Genomic DNA, 20,648 nt, shown 5'->3' on the forward strand with positions numbered 1-20,648 from the left:
CTCGGCTTGCCCGTTGGTCTGGGGGTGATATCCAGAGGACAGGCTGGATGTGATGCCCAAAGCTTTACAGAAAGCTTTCCATACCTGGGAGACAAACTGGGGACCCCTGTCAGAGACAAACAGTGGGTAGACCATGAGAGCGGAACACATGTTCAACCAAAATATCAGCAGTTTCTCTGCAGTGGGCAGTTTAGGTAGGGCCAAAAAAATAGCAAACTTAGAAAAACGATCAATTACAGTAAGAATGACAGTCTTTCCAGACGAGGGGGAAGTCCAGTGACAAAATCCAATGCAATGTGGGACCAGGGCCGGCTGGGTATTGGTTGAGGTCGTAGATGACCAGCGCTGGCCTGGAGGAGTTCTTACGCGTGCACATATCGTACAAGCAGCAATGAAGGCTCGAGTGTCCGCTTCCCATCCTGGGCCACCAGAACTTCGCGTCGAAAAGTCAAGGGTTTGAGTAACTCCAGGGTGACAGGTAAGGGGAGACGAGTGAGCCCACTGGAAGTACCTGGGAGCGAACAGACTCAGGGACAAACAACCGGTTAGGAGGACCGCTCCCAGGGTCAGCTTGTGGATGTTGAGCCTGTCTAACCTAACCCTTCGATGTCACATGTAATGGCAGCAATACTGCAGGTAGGAGGCAAGATGGGTTCAGGGTTACTACCAGTATCAACAGGTAGAATGAACACGAGACAGAGCGTCCAGGCTTGACGTTGCTTGACCCAGGACGGTAAGACAGAGAAAAATTGAATCTACCAAAAAATAGTGCCCACCTGGCTTGACGGGGATTGAGCTGCTTTGCTGACTGGATGTATGCAAGATCTTTATGATCCGTACAAACGATGAAGGGTTGTTCCGCCCCCTCCAACCAATGCCGCCACTCCTCGAGAGCCAGCTTAACGGCGAGCAGTTCACGATTACATCATAATTCCTCTCTGCCTGATAAAGTTTCCGTGAAAGAAAAGCACAGGGATGCAGTTTGTCATCTTCAGGTGAACGTTGTGACAACACCGCACCTACCCCAGTGTCGGATGCATCCACCTCCACGACAAACTGGCGGTCGGGTCAGGCTGCATCAGAATGGGAGCTGAGGCAGGGCGATGTTCCAGCTCTTCAACGCTGATTCGCCCTTCATTCCGAGCTGAAGGTAGTGAGATGGAAGTGAGAGCGGTGAGTGGCGCAGCAATGCGGCTGTAGTCTTTGATGAACCTCCTGTAGAAGTTCGCAAACCCCAGGAATCGTTGAAGTTTGCGGGTGGAGGGGGCTGGAGTCCGTGACAGCAGAGATCTTAGCTGGGTCCATCCCGCAACTCCCCCTGAGCTATTATGTAACCCAAAAATAGGTTTCAGACACATTCAATTCACATTTCTCCATCTTCACAAATAGTTTGTTCTCCAACAACCTTTGCAACACCTGGCGCACATGCAGTTCATGTTCCTGGGAGGACTCTGAGTAAATCAGGATATCATCCAGATAGACAAAAACAAAACGATTCAACATGTCCCGAAGGACATCATTCACTAGTGCCTGAAAAACAGCAGGGGCATTAGACAAACCAAAAGGCATAACCAGATACTCAAATGTCCCAAGGGGTGTGTTGGAAGGCAGTCTTCCATTCATCACCTTTACGAATGCGCACCAGGTGATACGATTTCGTAGATCCAGTTTCGTAAAGATAGTTGCACCATGAAGGAGGGGAAAAGCAGAATTAATTAAAGGCAGAGAATATTTGTTCTTAATGGTGATGTTGTTAAGTCCACGGAAATCAATACAGGGTCTGAGGGTCTTATCCTTCTTTCCAACAAAAAAAGAATCCCGCTCCTACAGGTGACGGAGGAAGGACGAATAATACCTGCCGCCAAGGAGTCCCGAATGTAGTTCTCCATAGCCTCCGTCTCCGGGCGGGAGAGATTGTACAGGCGACTGTTAGGGAGAGGCTCCTGGCTGGAGGTCAATGGCGCAGTCAGTATGGCGGTGAGGAGGAAGAGAAGTAGCTCTGTGTTTGCAGAAAACGGATGCCAGGTCATGATACACGTCAGGGACAGCAGAGAGATCCATGGACTCCAGTGGAGGTTGAGGCACAGTGCTGGCAGGGGTCTGAGCAGAACACAAACAGTTCACATGACAAAATGTGCTCTGAGACAAACAGGAACAGTCTGATGAGTAATACGGGTCAACAATTGTCCATTTAGACCCTTAGCCTGCAGCGGACGGTCCATAGGAACAGTCTCTAAATCCATTTGTTGAGCCAACTCTCGATCCAAAAAGCTTTCATCGGCACCAGAGTCAACCAGCGCACTAACAGGGAAATTCTGGGACTGCCACTGGAGTGATGCCTGGAACAGAATGCGGGGAGAAGAGGAAGAATCCGCTGCTCGGCTCACCAAAACTTCTCCCATTAATGATGAGCCGGCCCTTTTCCCGGACGAACTGGGCAGGAAGGAACGAAATGACCAGCTTCTCCACAATACAGGCAGACCCGAGCCTGAATACGACGTGCACGCTCCTCTGAGGACAACTGCACGACCCACCTCCATGGCTCCGGGTTCAGTGCTCCAGACGAGGGAAGACTCGCCCGGAGGGAAGAGGCGGGAGGAGTTGGTTGACGACAGACAGGTTGCTTGGAACAACACTCTCCCCGGCGGGCTCCCGAATCCGACCATCCAACCTGATGGTGAGTGAAATAAGATTATCCAGCGTAGGCGATTCATCATATGACACCAATTCATCTTTCAAAGTCTCAGAAAAAGCATTAATGAACACTCCGGTAATGCCTCGTCATTCCAACCACTCACTGCCGCTAAAGTCCGAAACTCCACTGCCATCTCCGCCACACTGCGAGACCCCTGCCGAAGAGAAAACAACCGTTTAGCAGCCTCCTTGCCCCGACTGGGGTGGCTCGAAACCTTCCTCATCTCAGTGGTGAAGGCAACGTAAGCGTTGCAATGTCCGACTGACTCTCCCAGACCGCGGATCCCCAGGAACGAGCGGAACCGCTAGTAGAGTTGATAAGGTAGGCACACGGGCTCTTTCTGAGGCGTAGGTGAGGGGCTGTTGTTCAAACACTAACGAGCATTGAGTCAAAAATCACCACAGGTTCCCATGTTCCCGCCATAGCGCCTGGGAGCAGGAACAAAAGGCTCTCTGATCTGGGCTGGAGGAGCAGGAAAACAGGTGGAGCAGGAGAAGGAGCAGTTTGTATGCTATGAACGAGGGGTGCATTATTAACTTGGGTAGTAAGGGCAGACACTTGATTGGTGAGTAATTGAACCTGATTAAGCAGCATCTGACTGTTCTCAGAAATAGTCTTAAACAAAGTATCATGTTGGCCAAGTAAAATGCCCTGATTGGCTATGGCAGTCCGAATTTGAGTGCACTCTGGGGTGGTATCCGAGCTACTGTCTGCTGGGTTCATGTTGGTCAGATCATACTGTCACGATTTAACTGGATATGAACCCAAATGCAGACAACTACACCGAACCAGAGAAGGTTTATTTACAAAGTTCAATTGTCCAGGTTTCCAAAAATAGGGGAAGAGCAAGTCCAGGTCTACAGGGAGGGTAACAGATCCAGGTTCTGAGCAGGAGTGGTACCGTAACGTCCTAATGTCCGTGGTGAGTCCAAAAGGGAGGTCCATTAGTGGAAAGCAGGATGGTGGTGGCAGGAGTGAAGCGGAGGCAGGAGTCAGTTTCAAATAATCTGTGGCACAGGAGAAAAGTAAATAGAACAGGCCAAAAACACAAAGAGCGAAAACAAGCAGGTTGAGTCAGCAGCGAGACTAACATGGTCGTCTTGACTATGATCTGGCGATGAGTGGCAAATTTGACCGGGTCTTTAAGGCTGAGGTGATTATGGTGAATGAGCTGCAGCTGGAACCCTGACTCCCGCACACCAGACTTCACTCCTGCAATCAAGAACAGACAGAGGGGAGGGGGAGAGCAGAGAGAGAGCTACCTAGCAGCAGTAGGCCTAACAGAGACACATTTTACTACCTTGTGTACATGCAACGGCTACAATGTGGGCACAATCAGAATGTGGATAAGATCAGGACAAAGGAGCGCCTGTATAAACAGGGCTCATGACAGGAGCAGAACCACTGAACTGTAGTGGGAAAACAAGTTGTCCACTGATATCAATGTTATCCGCATTAAATCGTCCACACACTTTATAAACAGTGAAAACACCTTATTTAAACAATTCAGTTCATACTAGCTATCACAATTTGATCATCTTTATCCAACATAATTATAATCATGCAAAACAGAAATCAGCAAACAGAAATAAACTAAAACTAAAGAGTAATGGACCATGTATAGATCTTTGGGAAACTCCACAAGTTAGATTTTTGAAAGGGGGAGATAATAATTATGTTGTCCCATTTAGGGAAAAAATGCTTGTTTATGTGCTGTTCAGCATTATACTGTATACAAAATATAAAAGATACAGTATGAAAAACAGAGAGCCGAATGAAGGACAGGAGGGAGGGAATCAGGGTATGGAGCTTGATTTCTCCCCTCTCAGTTCCTATTTGGAAGCCTCTAGATGACAGTCTATGCAAAAGCCTCCCCCTTCATCCTTTAGAATCAGACACTCAGCTCTGGCCTTCTCAATAACAATGTGGACTGTCTGGAGTTTAGTTCTCATGGTGATGTCTGAAATAAGTAAGTGACAATATTGTCCACTAGAATGAATGGCTCATCATTTTCGGGAATTCTTCAGAATTCATCTGCTACAAAGTTGTCTATCAAAATGTTTAAAGATGTAACTGTTTATGTGTATGAATGTTTCCACTCTAAAGTTTTTGGATTTCATTTTCACAGGGTTTCATGGTCAGACACTGACTGAGTCTGGAACAGTGGTTAAAAAGCCTGGAGAAAAAACAACTGACCTGTACAAATGTGTGTTTGGTGGAAATATTGATGCAGCTTGGATCAGACAGGCTCCCTGGAAAAGGACTGGAGTGGGTTTCCTCTAATAGCAGTGGTAGTTGTTCTACACCCCCAGTCAGTTCAGGGTCGGTTCACCATCTCCAGAGACAACAGCAGTAGGTGTACAGTGCATTCGGAAAGTATTCAGACCCCTTCCCTTTTTCGACATTTTGTTAAGTTACAGCCTTATTCAAAAATTGATTAAATTAATTTTTTCCCTCATCAATCTACACACAATACTCCATAATGACAAAGCAAAAACAGGTTTTAAATACCTTATTTACACAAGTATTCAGACCCTAAATTCAGACTCTAAATTGAGCTCAGTTGCATACTGTTTCCATTGATCCTCTTTGAGATGTTTCTACATGTGATGGGTGATTTGAAAGAGTAAGGCGCAGGAGGGTAAATCACAGAATACAGAGTTTATTCCGAATACAGAGTTACGAGGATAGCTAAACAGTCCAGTGCGTAAAACAGGCGCACTGGAACAAAAACAGGCACACAGGGAAAATATACCCCGGCAATACAATTTACACGGAGTTCAACCCGAGCTACTCTCTCCTCACATTAAACAATCACCCACAAGGACAAGGGGGCAGAGGGAACACTTATGCACGTACTAATGAGGGGATATGAACCAGGTGTGTGTAATAGACAAGACAAAACAAATGGAATGGATGAGATGTGATGCGGCAGTGGCTTGAAGGCCGGGTGGACGACAAACGCCGAAGCCTGCCCGAACAATGAGAGGAGGCAGCGGAGGAAGTCGTGACACTACAACTTTATTGGAGTCCACCTGTGGTAAATTCAATTGATTGGACATGATTTGGAAAGACACACACCTGTCTATATAAGGTCCCACAGTTGACAGTGCATGTCAGAGCAAAAACAAGCCATGAGGTTGAATAAATTGTCAGTAGAGTTCCGAGACATGATTGTGTCAGAGGCACAGATCTTGGGAAGGGTACAGAAATATTTCTGCAGCATTGAAGGTCACCAAGAACACAGTGTCCTCCATTGAAGACCACCAAGACTCTTCCTAGAGCTGGCCGACCAGCCAAACTGAGCCTTGGTCAGGGAGGTGACCAAGAACCCGATGGTCACTCTGACAGAGCTCCAGTGTTTCTCTGTGGAGAATGGAGAACCTTCCAGAAGGACAACCATCCTGCATCACTCCAATCAGGCCTTTATGGTGTAGAGTGGCCAGACGGAAGCCACTCTGCAGTAAAAGGCACATGACAGCCCGCCTGGAGTTTGCCAAAAGGCACCTAAAGACTCTCAGACAATGAGAAACAAAATTCTCTGATCTGATGAAACCAAGATTGAACGCTTTGGCCCGATTGAACATCTCTAGAATGACCCAAAATAAGCTGTGCAGCGATACTCCCCATCCAACCTGATACAGCTTGGAGAGGATCTGCAGAGAAGAATGGGAGAAACTTCCAAATACAGGTGTGCCAAGCTTGTAGCTTACCTACGAAGACTGGAGGCTTTAATTTCTGCCAAAGGTGGTTCAATAAAGTCCTGAGTAAAGGGTCTGAATACTTTTGTAAATGTGATATTTCTAAAAACCTGTTTTTGCTTTGTCATTATGAGGTATTGTCTGTAGATTGATGAGGATAAAAACCAATTTAATCCATTTTTGAAAAAGGCTGTAACTTAACAAAATGTGGAAAAAGTAAAGGGGTCTGAATGCACTGTATATATACTCCTCTGTAGCTCAGTTGCTAGAGCATGGAGTTTGCAACGCCAGGATAGTGGGTTTGATTCCCAGGACTACCCATATGTAAAATGTATGCACTCATGACTCTAAGTCGCTTTTGAAAAAGCGTCTGCTAAATGGCATATGTTATTTTTATATTACAGTGATAAGCTGAAAAAAAGTTCATTATCTCCAGAGACCCTTCCAACAACACAGTAACTTTAACAGGACAGAGTCTGCAGACTGAAGACACAGCTATGTATTATTGTGCTCGAAGACCACAGTGATACAAACCAGGACAGGAGTACAAAAACGGAATACCCATGTGAATCAAGCACAAGTGCAACATATGGCCCTCATTTATTCAATATAATATAATAATATCAATCGAAGAACTGCTCTGTAAAATAAAACTTCTTATTGATACACTGTTACTATAACATGTACAACTTAATTATTCACCAAAACATTACACAACAGTGCCAAGATATGTAGTATTTAGACCAAAAACATGACGGGGAGAGACATTTAACACCATAGAGATGCAAATGTATTTCTGTGCTCATAGACCCAAGATCTCCCATTTCATTAGAGTCTGATATACTGTAGTTGCCCTCCACATATCCCTCAGTCACGAAAACCACTCCCAGTCTGTGTGTCTCCTCAGGGTGTGACCAAGAACCCGATGGTCACTCTGACAGAGCTCTTGTTCCTCTGTGGAGATGGGAGAACCTTCCAGAAGGACAACCATCTCTGCAACACTCCACCAATCAGGCCTTTATTGTAGAGTGGCCAGACGGAAGCCACTCCTCAGTAAAATACACATTACAGCCCGCTTGGAGTTTGCCAAAAGGCACCTAAAGACTCTCAGACCATGAGAAGCAAGATTCTCTGGTCTGATGAAACCAAGATTGAACTCTTTGGCCTGAATGCCAAGTATCATGGCTGGAGGAAACCGGACATCCCCTACGGTGAAGCATGGTGGTGGCAGCATCATGCTGTGGGGATGTTCTTCAGCGGCAGGGACTGGGAGGCCAGTCAGGATCGAGGCAAAGTTGAACGGAGCAAAGTTCAGAGAGTTCCTTGATGGAAACCCTGCTCCAGAGCACTCAAGACCTCAGACTGGGGTGAAGGTTCACCTTCCAACAGGACAACGCACCCTAAGCACACAGCCAAGACAACGCAGGAGTGGCTTCGGGACAAGTCTCTGAATGTCCTTGAGTGGCCCAGCCAGAGCCCGGATTTGAACCCAATCGAACATCTCTGGAGAGACCTGAAAATAGCTGTGCAGCTACGCTCCCCATCCAACCTGACAGAGCTTGAGAGGATTTGCAGAGAAGAATCTGAGAAACTCCCCAAATACAGGTGTGCCAAGCTTGTAGAGGCATACCCAAGAATACTGGAGGCTGTAATAGCTGCCAAAGGTGCTTCAACAAAGTACTGAGTAAATGGTCTGAATACTTACATAAATGTCCTGTTTTTGGGGGCAAACATTTCTACAAACCTGTTTTTCCTTCGTCATTATGGGGCATTGTGTGTAGATTGAGGAGGGATTAAAAAACTAAATCAATTCAAGAATAAGGCTGTAATGTAACAAAATGTGGAAAAAGTAAAGGGGTCTGAATACTTTCCGAAGTCTTTTTTATGCACTTCATTAGCTATTATATTTTGAGCATCTTTATCTGAAAGAATTATGCAAAGTCTTATGTAACAACAATGTTGCTATTGTAATAATCACAAAGTTACCACACATGTATAATAACTTGATGTCAAGTGTTACTGTATTACCTTATGTCTCACTCATTATGAAAATATATTTGTTAGTCATCTTGAAGCTGCAAAAGTGGTCTACTCTCTAATGTTGAGGTGATTCCATGTCCCTCATGCAGTGGTGTAAAGTACTTAAGTAAAAATACACTGCTCAAAAAAATAAAGGGAACACTTAAACAACACAATGTAACTCCAAGTCAATCACACTTCTGTGAAATCAAACTGTCCACTTAGGAAGCAGCACTGATTGACAATAAATGTCACATGCTGTTGTGCAAATGGAATAGACAACAGGTGGAAATTATAGGCAATTAGCAAGACACCCCCAACAAAGGACTTGTTTTACAGGTGGTGACCACAGACCACTTCTCAGTTCCTATGCTTCCTGTCTGATGTTTTGGTCACTTTTGAATGTTGGCGGTGCTTTCACTCTAGTGGTAGCATGAGACGGAGTCTACAACCCACACAAGTAGCTCAGGTAGTGCAGCTCATCCAGGATGGCACATCAATGCGAGCTGTGGCAAGAAGGTTTGCTGTGTCTGTCAGCGTTGTGTCCAGAGCATGGAGGCGCTACCAGGAGACAGGCCAGTACATCAGGAGACGTGGAGGAGGCCGTAGGAGGGCAACAACCCAGCAGCAGGACTGCTACCTCCGCCTTTGTGCAAGGAGGAGCAGGAGGAGCACTGCCAGAGCCCTGCAAAATGACCTCCAGCAGACCACAAATGTGCATGTGTCTGCTCAAACGGTCAGAAACAGACTCCATGAGGGTGGTATGAGGGCCCGACGTCCACAGGTGGGGGTTGTGCTTACAGCCCAACACCGTGCAGGACGTTTGGCATTTGCCAGAGAACACCAAGATTGGCAAATTCCCCACTTGCGCCCTGTGCTCTTCACAGATGAAAGCAGATTCACATTGAGCACGTGACAGACGTGACAGAGTCTGGAGACGCCGTGGAGAACGTTCTGCTGCCTACAACATCCTCCAGCATGACCGGTTTGGCGGCGGGTCAGTCATGGTGTGGGGTGGCATTTCTTTGGGGGGCCGCACAGCCCTCCATGTGCACGCCAGAGGTAGCCTGACTGCCATTAGGTACCGAGATGAGATCCTCAGACCCCTTGTGAGTCCATATGCTGGTGCGGTTGGCCCTGGGTTCCTCCTAATGCAAGACAATGCTAGACCTCATGTGGCTGGAGTGTGTCAGCAGTTCCTGCAAGAGGAAGGCATTAATGCTATGGACTGGCCCGCCCGTTCCCCAGACCTGAATCCAATTGAACACATCTGGGACATCATGTCTCACTCCATCCACCAACGCCACGTTGCACCACAGACTGTCCAGGAGTTGGCGGATGCTTTAGTCCAGGTCTGGGAGGAGATCCCTCAGGATACCATCCGCCACCTCATCAGGAGCATGCCCATGCGTTGTAGGGAGGTCATACAGGCACGTGGAGGCCACACACACTACTGAGCCTCATTTTGACTTTTTTTAAGGACATTACATCAAAGTTGGATCAGCCTGTAGTGTGGTTTTCCACTTTAATTTTGAGGGTGACTCCAAATCCAGACCTCCATGGGTTGATACATTTGATTTCCATTGATAATTTTTGTGTGATTTTGTTGTCAGCACATTCAACTATGTAAAGAAAAAAAGTATTTAATAAGATTATTTCATTCATTCAGATCTAGGATGTGTTATTTTAGTGTTCCCTTTATTTTTTTGAGCAGTGTACTTTAAAGTACTACTTAAGTAGTTTTTTGGGGTATCTGTACTTTACTTTACTATTTATATTTTTGACAACTTTAACTTTTACTCCACTACATTTCTAAAGAAAATAATGTACTTTTTACTCCATACATTTTCCCTGACACCCAAAAGTACTCGTTACATTTTGAATGATTAGCAGGACAGAAATAATAAAAAATGCACCCGCCTATGGCAGCCTTCTGCATCTGCCGTGGAAGGTGGCCGAGCTAAAGTGATGTTTGTCAGACCATGAGACATCCCGAAAATCTGTATTTTTCGCAAAAACGTCTGCAGTGTCCAAACGGTTTGGCCTACTAACTAATATGATCACTGACCCCCACAAGCCCCACAGGACTCGTCTGAAGGTAACCGGTACCGTCGATGTGCCAACTGTTTGGAATGTTACCCCACTGTGGAAGGGGGAGATTCACATGAACACGATGCTGTTCTCCGTTTTGCTCTATGACCCCAGAAGTGTCACGTGACTTGTCTGAAGGTCACGGTACCAGTTAAAAAATAAATGGAAGTATGAAGGTAGTTTTGTGCCTACACAAAAAAGGGGTTAAATATGTGTCCAAAAATATATCTATTTCCTGAGCTTTCTTATATCTCCTAGATATAGGACAGACACTTCAAAACCTTATTCCTTATGATTTATTTTACTGTCTTTTTTGCAATTCATGAATGTTTTATTCAATGTGTTTCTATGGGCTATAGTAGATACCTAAAGGTGTCCTACAATTCAAAAACAAATAGCTAAATAATCCATGGTACAACCAGCTTAAAACAATTCCATATGTCATCTTAGAACCCTTAGAAAATAGTTGCCTTTTAGTTGAAACTCTATATAACTCTTTACAAACAGTATTTGACTACCTTGAGTATTTTAAAATAAACTACAACATACAACTATTTTCTGCCCAGGTCTGAACTCCACAATACAGTTGAAGTAGGAAGTTTACATACACTTAGGTTGGAGTCATTAAAAACTTGTTTTTCAACCACTCCACACATTTTTTGTTAACAAACTATAGTTTTGGCAAGTCGGTTAGGACATCTACTTTGTGCATGACACAAGTAATTCTTCCAACAATTGTTTACAGACAGATTATTTCACTTATAATTCACTGTATCACAATTCCAGTGGGTCAGAAGATTACATTCACTAAGTTGACTGTGCCTTTAAACAGCTTGGAAAATCCCAGAAAATTATGTCATGGCTTTAGAAGCTTCTGATAGGCTAATTGACATCATTTGAGTCAATTGGAGGTGTACCTGTGGATGTATTTCAAGGCCTACCTTCAAACTCAGTGCCTCTTTGCTTGACATCATGGGAAAATCAAAAGAAATCAGCCAAGTTGTAGACCTCCACAAGTCTGGTTAATTATTGGGAGCAATTTCCAAACGCCTGAAGGTACCACGTTCATCTGTACAAACAATAGTACACAAGTATAAATACAATGGGACCACGCAGCCGTCATACCGCTCAGGAAGGAGACGCGTTCTGTCTCCTAGAGATGAATGTACCTCGGTGCGAAAAGTGCAAATTAATCCCAGAACAACAGCAAAGGACCTTGTGAAGATGCTGGAGGAAACAGGTACAAAAGTATCTATATCCACAGTAAAACGAGTCCTATATCGACATAACCTGAAAGGCCGCTCAGCAAGGAAGAAGCCACTGCTCCAAAGCCACCATAAAAAAGCCAGACTACGGTTTGCAACTGCACTTGGGGACAAAGATCGTACTTTTTGGAGAAATGTCCTCTGGTTTGATGAAACAAAAATAGAACTGTTTGGCCATAATGACCATCGTTATGTTTGGAGGAAAAAGAGGGTGGCTTGCAAGCCGAAGAACACCATCCCAACCGTGAAGCACGGGGGTGGCAGCATCATGCTGTGGGGGTGCTTTGCTGGAGGAGGGACTGGTGCACTTCACAAAATAGATGGCATCGTGAGAAAGGAAAATTATGTGGATATATTGATGCAACATCTCAAGACATCAGTCAGGAAGTTAAAGCTTGGTCGCAAAAGGGTCTTCCAAATGGACAATGACCCAAAGCATACTTCCAAAGTTGTGGGAAAATGGCTTAAAGATAACAAAGTCAAGATATTGGAATGGCCATCACAAAGCCCTGACCTCAATCCAATAGAAAATGTGTGGGCAGAACTGAAAAAGCGTGTGCGAGCAAGGAGGCCTACAAACCTGACTCAGTTACACCAGCTCTGTCAGGAGGAATGGGCCAAAATTCACCCAACTTTATGTGGGAAGCTTGTGGAAGGCTACCAAACGCTTTGACCCCAAGTTAAACAATTTAAAGGCAATGCTACCAAATACTAATTGAGTGTATGTAAACTCTGACCCACTGGGAATGTGATGAAATAAATAAAAAGCTGAAATAAATCATTCTTTCCTGCACTATTATTCTGACATTTCACATTCTTAAAATAAAGTGGTGATCCTAACTGACCTAAGACATGGAATTTTTACTAGGATTAAGTGACAGGAATTGTGAAAAACTGAGTTTAAATGTAGTTGGCTAATGTGTATGTAAACTTCCCGACTTCAACTGTAGGTTCCCAAGAGGGGATAAGCAGTTTTTATGTTATTTTATTAGGATCCCCATTAAGTGTTGCAAAAGCAATAGCTACTCTTCCTGGGGTCCACAAAACATGAAACATGACATAGTACAGAACATTAATAAACAATGTGAGAGTTCAGTGACCAGACGGAGGAAGACAACACGACAGTACCCTCCTCAGGGTGATAGGTACTAGTGTAAAGCCAATTAGCACACAGCTGGGCCCACTAATTGGCTTGGTGTCTTCCTCTATATAGGTGTGCCAGGAGAGGAGCTGAGGGAGGATTGGGAGGATTGGGAGTAGAGACGGGGACCTGTGAGGACATCGTATTGACCTACCTCAGAGAAAGCTTCTTCCTGGGGCACCTAGTTCTCTGTTAACCAAGGCAGATTATAGATAGAGAGAAACACTCCTCCTGTAACTATTATATGTAGACGATAGTCTAAAGACAGGAGTAGACATTTGTTTTTTTGCTTTCCCTTTTTGGGCCACGGCCTTTTGGTCAACGGCTTAGTTTATGTTTATTTGTTTTGTTACGCTGCGTTGGACATTACCTTGTATTGGAATTATTTTGTTGGGTGAATGAAAACCTGTTCAGTAACAAAACAAAAGAAAAGGAACCACAACCACTGCCTCTGGTCTATTCATTTCATGCCTCCTGCTTGTGTTAGGGTGCTTCGGCCAAGCAGATCCGTTCACAACAAGAACAGCTCAAGAACAGAACTACATACATTTTTTTTTTTTAAGCACACATAGCCTACATATCAGTACATACACACAATATCTAGGTCAAATAGGGGAGAGGTGTTGTGCCGGCAGGAGTTGCTTTATCTGTTTTTTCAAACCAGGTTTGCTTTTCATTTGAGCAATATGAGATGGAAGGGAGTTCCATGCAATAATGGCTCAATATAATACTGTACGCATTCTTGAATTTGTGATTTGGGGACTAAGAGATAAATCCAATTCAATACTAACGGAAATATTATTGTTTTTGTGCTGTTCAGCATTGCATAAAATACAAAACATATCCAGTCTGAACATCTCATATGAAACATCTGATAATAACAGGGAGAAGAATGATGGACAGGGTGGAGTACTAAGGCATAGAGCAGACAATCTCTCCCTCTCAGTCTGTATTTAAACCTCTAGAGGGCGGTCTATGCAAAGTCTCCCTCCCATTCATCCCTTTATAATCAGACACTCAATTCTGGCCTTCTCATTATAATCAGCTTGGACTCATATTACAGCAAGTTCTGTACTAACTAATACTGAACAATGAGGACTGTCTGGAGTTTAGTACTCATGTTGGTGTCTGTAAAAAGTAAGTGACAATATTATGTGTCAAGTAAAATTAATGTACCGTCATTTTAATGTTTTTTAAAAATGTTTTATGAACTGCTTGAAACATTGATGGATTTTTTTAAATTTTATTTCCAAAGGTGTTCAGGGTCAGACACTGACTGAGTCTGAATCCGTGGATAAAAAGCCTGGAGAATCCCACAAACTGACCTGTACATATTCTGGGTTTAGTAGCAACTTTTGGAATGCTTGGATCAGACAGGCTCCTGGGAAAGGACTGGAGTGGGTTGCTACAATTAGTGATTCCAGCAGTTATATCTACTACTCCCAGTCAGTCCAGGGTCAGTTCACCATCTCCAGAGACAACAGCAAGCAGCAGGTGTATCTCCAGATGAATAGTCTGAAGACTGAAGACTCTGCTGTTTATTATTGTGCCAGAGAGACACAGTGACACAGGAGGCTGCAGCACCGTACAAAAACTGATCAAGCAAGCATTTCTCTTGCTGTGAGAGTCTGTGAAACAATTCTGAGCTCTAGTCTCTGTCAACATCAATCCCATCGCCCCACCAACACTAGGAGAGAGTAGACACATACTACTCTAAATAATAACCATCATTATTTGAAAGCATAAAACATACTTGTCATTTTTTGAAAGATAAATACATAAATGTCTTTACAGCCATTCGATAATGTGTGCAGTCATTCAGTCAAAATAATTATCAATCTCTAGCAGCTAAAACCATTTACTTCATAATGTCTTTCAATTTGGTGAGCTTATTTGAATGAAACCAAATGTCAAATTTCAGCAAACAGAATTAGTACAATATGTAATACAGAACCATGAAGGTCAATAATGTTAAAGTATAGATGAAACAAGTATAGATGACACAAGTATAGATGGAACAAGTATAGATGGAAGAAGTATAGATGAAACAAGTTTAGATGGAACAAGTATAGATGGAACAAGTTTAGATGGAACAAGTTTATTGTATTAATCCCAATAGATTATTTAATCCTGTACTGTTCTGAGAAACAATGCTACCAATATGAACTCTCAAAGAACATCTCCATCTCAGGCTCTATTTTAGCCTTTAGAGGGAGGTCTATGCAAAGTCTCACCCCTTTATCACTTCATAATCAGAAACTCAGCTCTGGCCTTTTCATTATAGTCAGCACTAACTATCACTGAACATTGGAACTGATGACTGTCTGGAGTTTAGTTCTCATGGTGATGTCCATACATAGTAAATAAATCATTACATGGTGACTGAAGAATGAATCATGGTTAAACCCAAAATCAATGTAAATATCACATCTTCAACTGAATCTTGAAACATTTTTGTTTCGCAGGTGTTTGCTGATATATCAGGCTGTATCAGTCTCTTCCTCAAGTGAAATGACCTGGAGACAATGTTAAATTGTCCTGTAAAATCTCTGGTTTCTCAATGAGTGGCTACTGGATACACTGGATGAGGCAGAATATCACAAAGCACTACATAATTAAAGAGTCCAGCCTCTAACAATCAGACAAACTTTTGCCCTGTCTGGTCAAGCTTTCTTGTTAACACTTGAACAAGTATTTAACAAACTATTCAGAACATATGAATCTGTTCCCCATCTCAGAATTCTCTATTTAATCTCTGTGTGATCTTCCCACCCTGTGAGGAGGAGTCAATGCAAAACTCTGACCTCTTCCATCACTACTTATCTCACTGCAGAGTAGAGGAGAGGAACTGAAGCTCTGATTAGACTGAAGAACAGAGACACACCATAACTACTAACAGTTCATCATGACGTTTACTATTGTGGTTCTACTGATGACAATAGGCTTGACAGGTGAACACTATTAGACTGTTTTTATTTGATAAATAATTATCACAGAGGTTTTGATTCAAGGTATTTTATCTAATGTTACTTTGTCTCCACAGGTGTTCAGAGTCAGACATTGACTGAGTCTGGACCAGTTGTTAAAAAGCCTGGAGAATCACACAAACTGACCTGTACAGCCTCTGGGTTCACTTTCAGTAGCTACTTGATGGCTTGGATCAGACAGGCTCCTGGGAAAGGACTAGAATTTATGGCAGCGCATTATGACAGTAGCAATATTGCCTACTCCCAGTCGGTTCAGGGTCGTTTCACCATCTCCAGAGACAATAGCAAGCAGCAGGTGTATCTCCAGATGAACAGTCTGAAGACAGAAGACTCTGCTGTTTATTATTGTGCCAGAGACACAGTGACACAGGAGGCTGCAGCACAGTACAAAAACTGATCTCACCCATCGACACACAATATCCCATAAAGACAAAGTGAAAACATGTTTTTAGACATTATTTGAAATGTATTGATAATGAAATACAGACATATCTCATTTACATAAGTATTCACACCCCTGAGTCAATACCTTTGGCGGCGATTACAGCTGTAAGTCTTTTTGGGTAAGTCTCTAAGAGCTTTGCACACCTGGATTGTACATTATTTTCCCATTATTCTTTTAAAAAAGTATTCAAGCTCTGTCAAGTTGATTGTTTATCATTGCTTGACAGCCATTTTCAAGTCTTGCCATAGATTTCCAAGCCGATTAAGTCAAAACTGTAACTAGGCCACTCAACAACATTCAATGTCATCTTGGAAAACAACTCCAGTGTATATTTTACCTTGTGTTTTAGGTTATTGTCTTGCTGAAAGGTGAATTTGTCTCCCAGTCTCTGGTGGAAAGCAGACTGAATCACATTTTCCTCTAGGATTTTGCCAGTGCTTACAGCTGTATTCTGTATTTTTTTTTATCCCAAAAAACTCCCTAGTCCTTGCCGATGACAAGCATACAGTTAACATGATGCATCCACCACCACTCTTGAAAATAAGAAGAGTGGCACTTAGTGATGTGTTGTGTTGGATATGCCCCAAACAACGCTTTGTACTCAGGACAAAAAGTTAATTTCTTTACCACATTTTTTGCAGTGTTAATTAAGTGCCTTGTTCCAAACAGGATGCATGTTTTGGAATATTTATATTCTGTTCAGGCTTCCTTTTTTTACACTGTCATTTAGATTAGTATTGTGAAGTAACTACAATGTTGCTGATCCATCCTCAGTTTTCTCATACTGTATCACAACCATTAAACTCTGTAACTGTTTTAAAATTACCATTGGCCTCATGGTGAAAACCCTGAGCAGTTTCCTTCGTCTCCGGCAACTGAGTTAGGAAGCACGCCTGTATCTTTGCAGTGACTGGGTGTATTGATACATAATCTAAAACCTAATTAATAGCTTCACATGCTCAAAGGGATATTCAGCATCTGCTTTATTTTTATTTATTTTCACGTTTACCAATGGGTGCCCTTTTTTGCGAGGCATTGAAAAACCTCCCTGGTCTTTGTACTTGAATCTGTGCTTGAAATTCACTACTCGATTGAGGGACCTTACAGATAATTGAATGTGTGGGGTACAGAGATGGGGTAGTTATTCAGAAATCATGTTAACTATTATTGAACATGGAATGAGTCGGTGCAACTTATTATGCGATTTGTTAAGCACATGTTGACTCCTGAACTTATTTAGGCTTGCCATAACAAAGGGATTGAATACTTATTGACTCATGACATTTCAGCTTTAAATTTAGACCATGTCCCAAGACCATCTCCCTCAGTCACGACAACCCCTTCCAGTCTCATCCTTTGCTTCCAGAATTGTAGATCTTCCCCACAATGACAGTTCTAGAATGTGTGTTCCTTCTGTCTCTCATCTCAGGTGAGTTAACTGGATTTATTTATGTCTAGTGTAGGAGAGAGGAGAGGAGCTGTGCTACTTGGCTGGAGGGTAACAATCATCTAAACTCTGTCTGTTTTTCAGCTGTTCAGGGGCAGTCACTCACCTCCTCTGAGCCAGTGGTGAAGAGACCTGGAGAATCAGTAACACTGTCCTGTACTGTGTCTGGAATCTCCATGGGTAGCTACTGGATGCACTGGATCCGTCAGAAACCATGGAAAGGACTTGAGTGAAATGGGCCATTTGATGCGAGCACTGGCACTATATTTGCCCAGTCTCTCCAGGGCCAGTTCACCATCACCAAAGACAGCTCCAAAAACCAGCTGTGCTTCGAGGTGAAAAGCCTGAAGCGCCGTACAAAAACTGAGTAATACTGATCTCAGTGTGCGATCAAAGAGGCGTGTCTATTCTTTAAACACACAAACACACTATATGAGAGAGCAGAACTACTCAACAGTAGTGGAAAAAACACTGATATTAATATTATCCTGATAAAATAATCCACTCACATTATAACAGTGAAAAGCACATTATTTACATGAACCCAAAGTCAACTGTTTGCAATTCAGAATTCACATTAACTGTTACGTTTTGAGCATCTATTTCGGACAGAACTATATTAATGTTATCAGCAAACACATAGAGGATAGACTCAAACTAAATACGGTAATAGACCATTTATAGATCCTTGGGGAAGTCCACAATAGATTCCCAAGAGCAGATAAGCAGTAAACATAAAGAAGTCCAATTCAATACTAATTGTATTGTCTCACATAGGGACATATTCTAGTTTCTGTGCTGTTCAACATTGTATAAAAGACTAAATATATCTAGTCTGAGCATCCCATATGAAACATCTGATAATAACAGAGAGAAGAATGAAGGACAGGGAGGAGAGAATCAGTACTAAGGAATAGAGCTGAAGATCTCTCCCTCTCAGTCTGTATTTAAACCTCTAGAGAGCAGTCTATGCAAAGTCTCCCTCCCATTCATCCCTTTATAATCAGACACTCAGCTCTGGCCTTCTCATTATAGGAAGCTTGGACTGACATTACAGCGAGCCCTGAACTAACTAATACTGAACAATGAGGACTCTCTATAGTTTAATACTTATGGTGGTGTTCATTCAAGGTATGTGTGTGAGTCTGTTGTGTCCACTAGAATCATTCTCAGACAGGCTTTTTCAAATAGTTTTCATTGTGACTGTTATACCTCAATAACAACAGAATTATGCCCTACAGATTAATAAAACGGGATGTGTTCAAACTTCAAAGTTATTTTTTAATTTGATCGTTTGTTAAACATTGTTTGTCATTTTGAATTTTCGCAGGTTTTCATGGCCAAACCCTGACTGAGTCTGAACCAGTGGCTAAAATGCCTAGAGAATCCCACAAACTAACCTGTACATATTCTGGAATCTCAACTAGCTCTGACTTTAACTGGATCAGACAGGCTTCTGGTAAAGGGTTGGAATGGATAGCTTACATTTATGGTCCAAGTGGTAGTAGCATCTACTACTCCCAGTCAGTTCAGGGTCGGTTCAGCATCTCCAGAGACAACAGCAAGCAGCAAGTGTATCTCCAGATGAACAGCCTGAAGACTGAAGACTCTGCTGTTTATTATTGTGCCAGAGACACAGTGACACAGGAGGCTGCAGCACCGTACAAAAACTGAGCAAGCACTTATTTTACTGTGAGAGTCAGTGAGACAATTCTGAGCTCCAGTTTCTGTCAACATCAATCCCATCGCCCCACCAACACTAGGAGAGAGTAGACACATCATATTCTAAATTATCATCCAAATCCATAAAATATACCTGACAACCTGTCAACATAACAGTATGAATATCCTCATGAAACTTAAACTGAAAACTTTATATCTGTCACGATCGTCGAAGGGAGTAGACCAAGGCGCAGCGTGTTGAGCGAACATACTTTATTTAATTAAAGTGCACACACGAATAACAAAACAACAAACGATACCGTGACGTCCTAAGTCTAAACACAACCAACTGGAACAAACCAAACGGAACAAGATCCCACAACTATTGTGGGAAAACAGCCTCTATAAGACACTCGTTGACTCTGATTGGGAACCACTCTGGCCAACACAGAAATACAATACATAGAATATACACACCCTGGCTCAACATATAGAGTCCCCAGAGCCAGGGTGTGACAGTACTCCCTAAAGGGCGCGCGGACTGCGACCGCGCCTAAACATAAACAAACCAGGGGAGGGCTGGGTGGGCATTCCTCCTCGGAGGCGGTTCCGGCTCCGGGCTTGTCCACCACCCTCCAATAATCCCCCCGTAGCGCCCCTGATCCGGTCTGGCCCCGCTGGCTGAAGCTGGACTGGACATCGTAGGAGCGGATTGCTTAAGCTCCGGTGTGGATCAGCTGACCGGTACCTGACCAGGCACCGGTGACCCAGGCACGGGTTGTGCCAGACTGACGACGCGCACCCCTGGCTTGGTGCGCGGAGCAGGAACGGGCCGGACCGGGCTGACGATGCGCACCCCTGGCTTGGTGCGTGGAGCAGCAACGGGCCGGACCGGGCTTACGTATGCGCACCTCGGCTTGGTGCGTGGAGCAGGAACGGGCGGACCGGGCTGACGATGCGCACCCTGGCTTGGTGCGTGGAGCAGGAACGGGCGGACCGGGCTGACGATGCGCACCTGGCTTGGTGCGTGGAGCAGCAACGGGCCGGACCGGGCTGACGATGCGCACCTCGGCGGTGCGTGGAGCAGGAACGGGCCGGACCGGTTGACGACTCGCACCCCAGGCTTGGTGCGAGTAGCAGGAACAGGCCGGGCCGGGCTGGCGACGCACACCGTAGGCTTGGTGCGTGGAGCAGC

General features: G+C 43.9%; 2 gene segments (V, D, J or C); both read left to right on the plus strand.

The window, feature by feature from the left end:
* Window positions 1-15,773: 15,773 nt before the first annotated feature.
* Window positions 15,774-16,296, plus strand: LOC123482550. The segment is given in 2 exon segments: window positions 15,774-15,863; window positions 15,956-16,296. Coding segments are annotated over 2 exon segments (387 nt in total).
* A 1,434-nt stretch (window positions 16,297-17,730) lies between these two features.
* On the plus strand, window positions 17,731-19,465 carry LOC123482551. The segment is given in 3 exon segments: window positions 17,731-17,773; window positions 17,876-18,020; window positions 19,240-19,465. Coding segments are annotated over 3 exon segments (414 nt in total).
* The last annotated feature ends 1,183 nt before the right edge of the window (window positions 19,466-20,648 follow it).

Source organism: Coregonus clupeaformis, chromosome 35 (assembly GCF_020615455.1).
Source record: "Coregonus clupeaformis isolate EN_2021a chromosome 35, ASM2061545v1, whole genome shotgun sequence".
NCBI classification, from domain to species: Eukaryota; Metazoa; Chordata; class Actinopteri; order Salmoniformes; family Salmonidae; genus Coregonus; species Coregonus clupeaformis.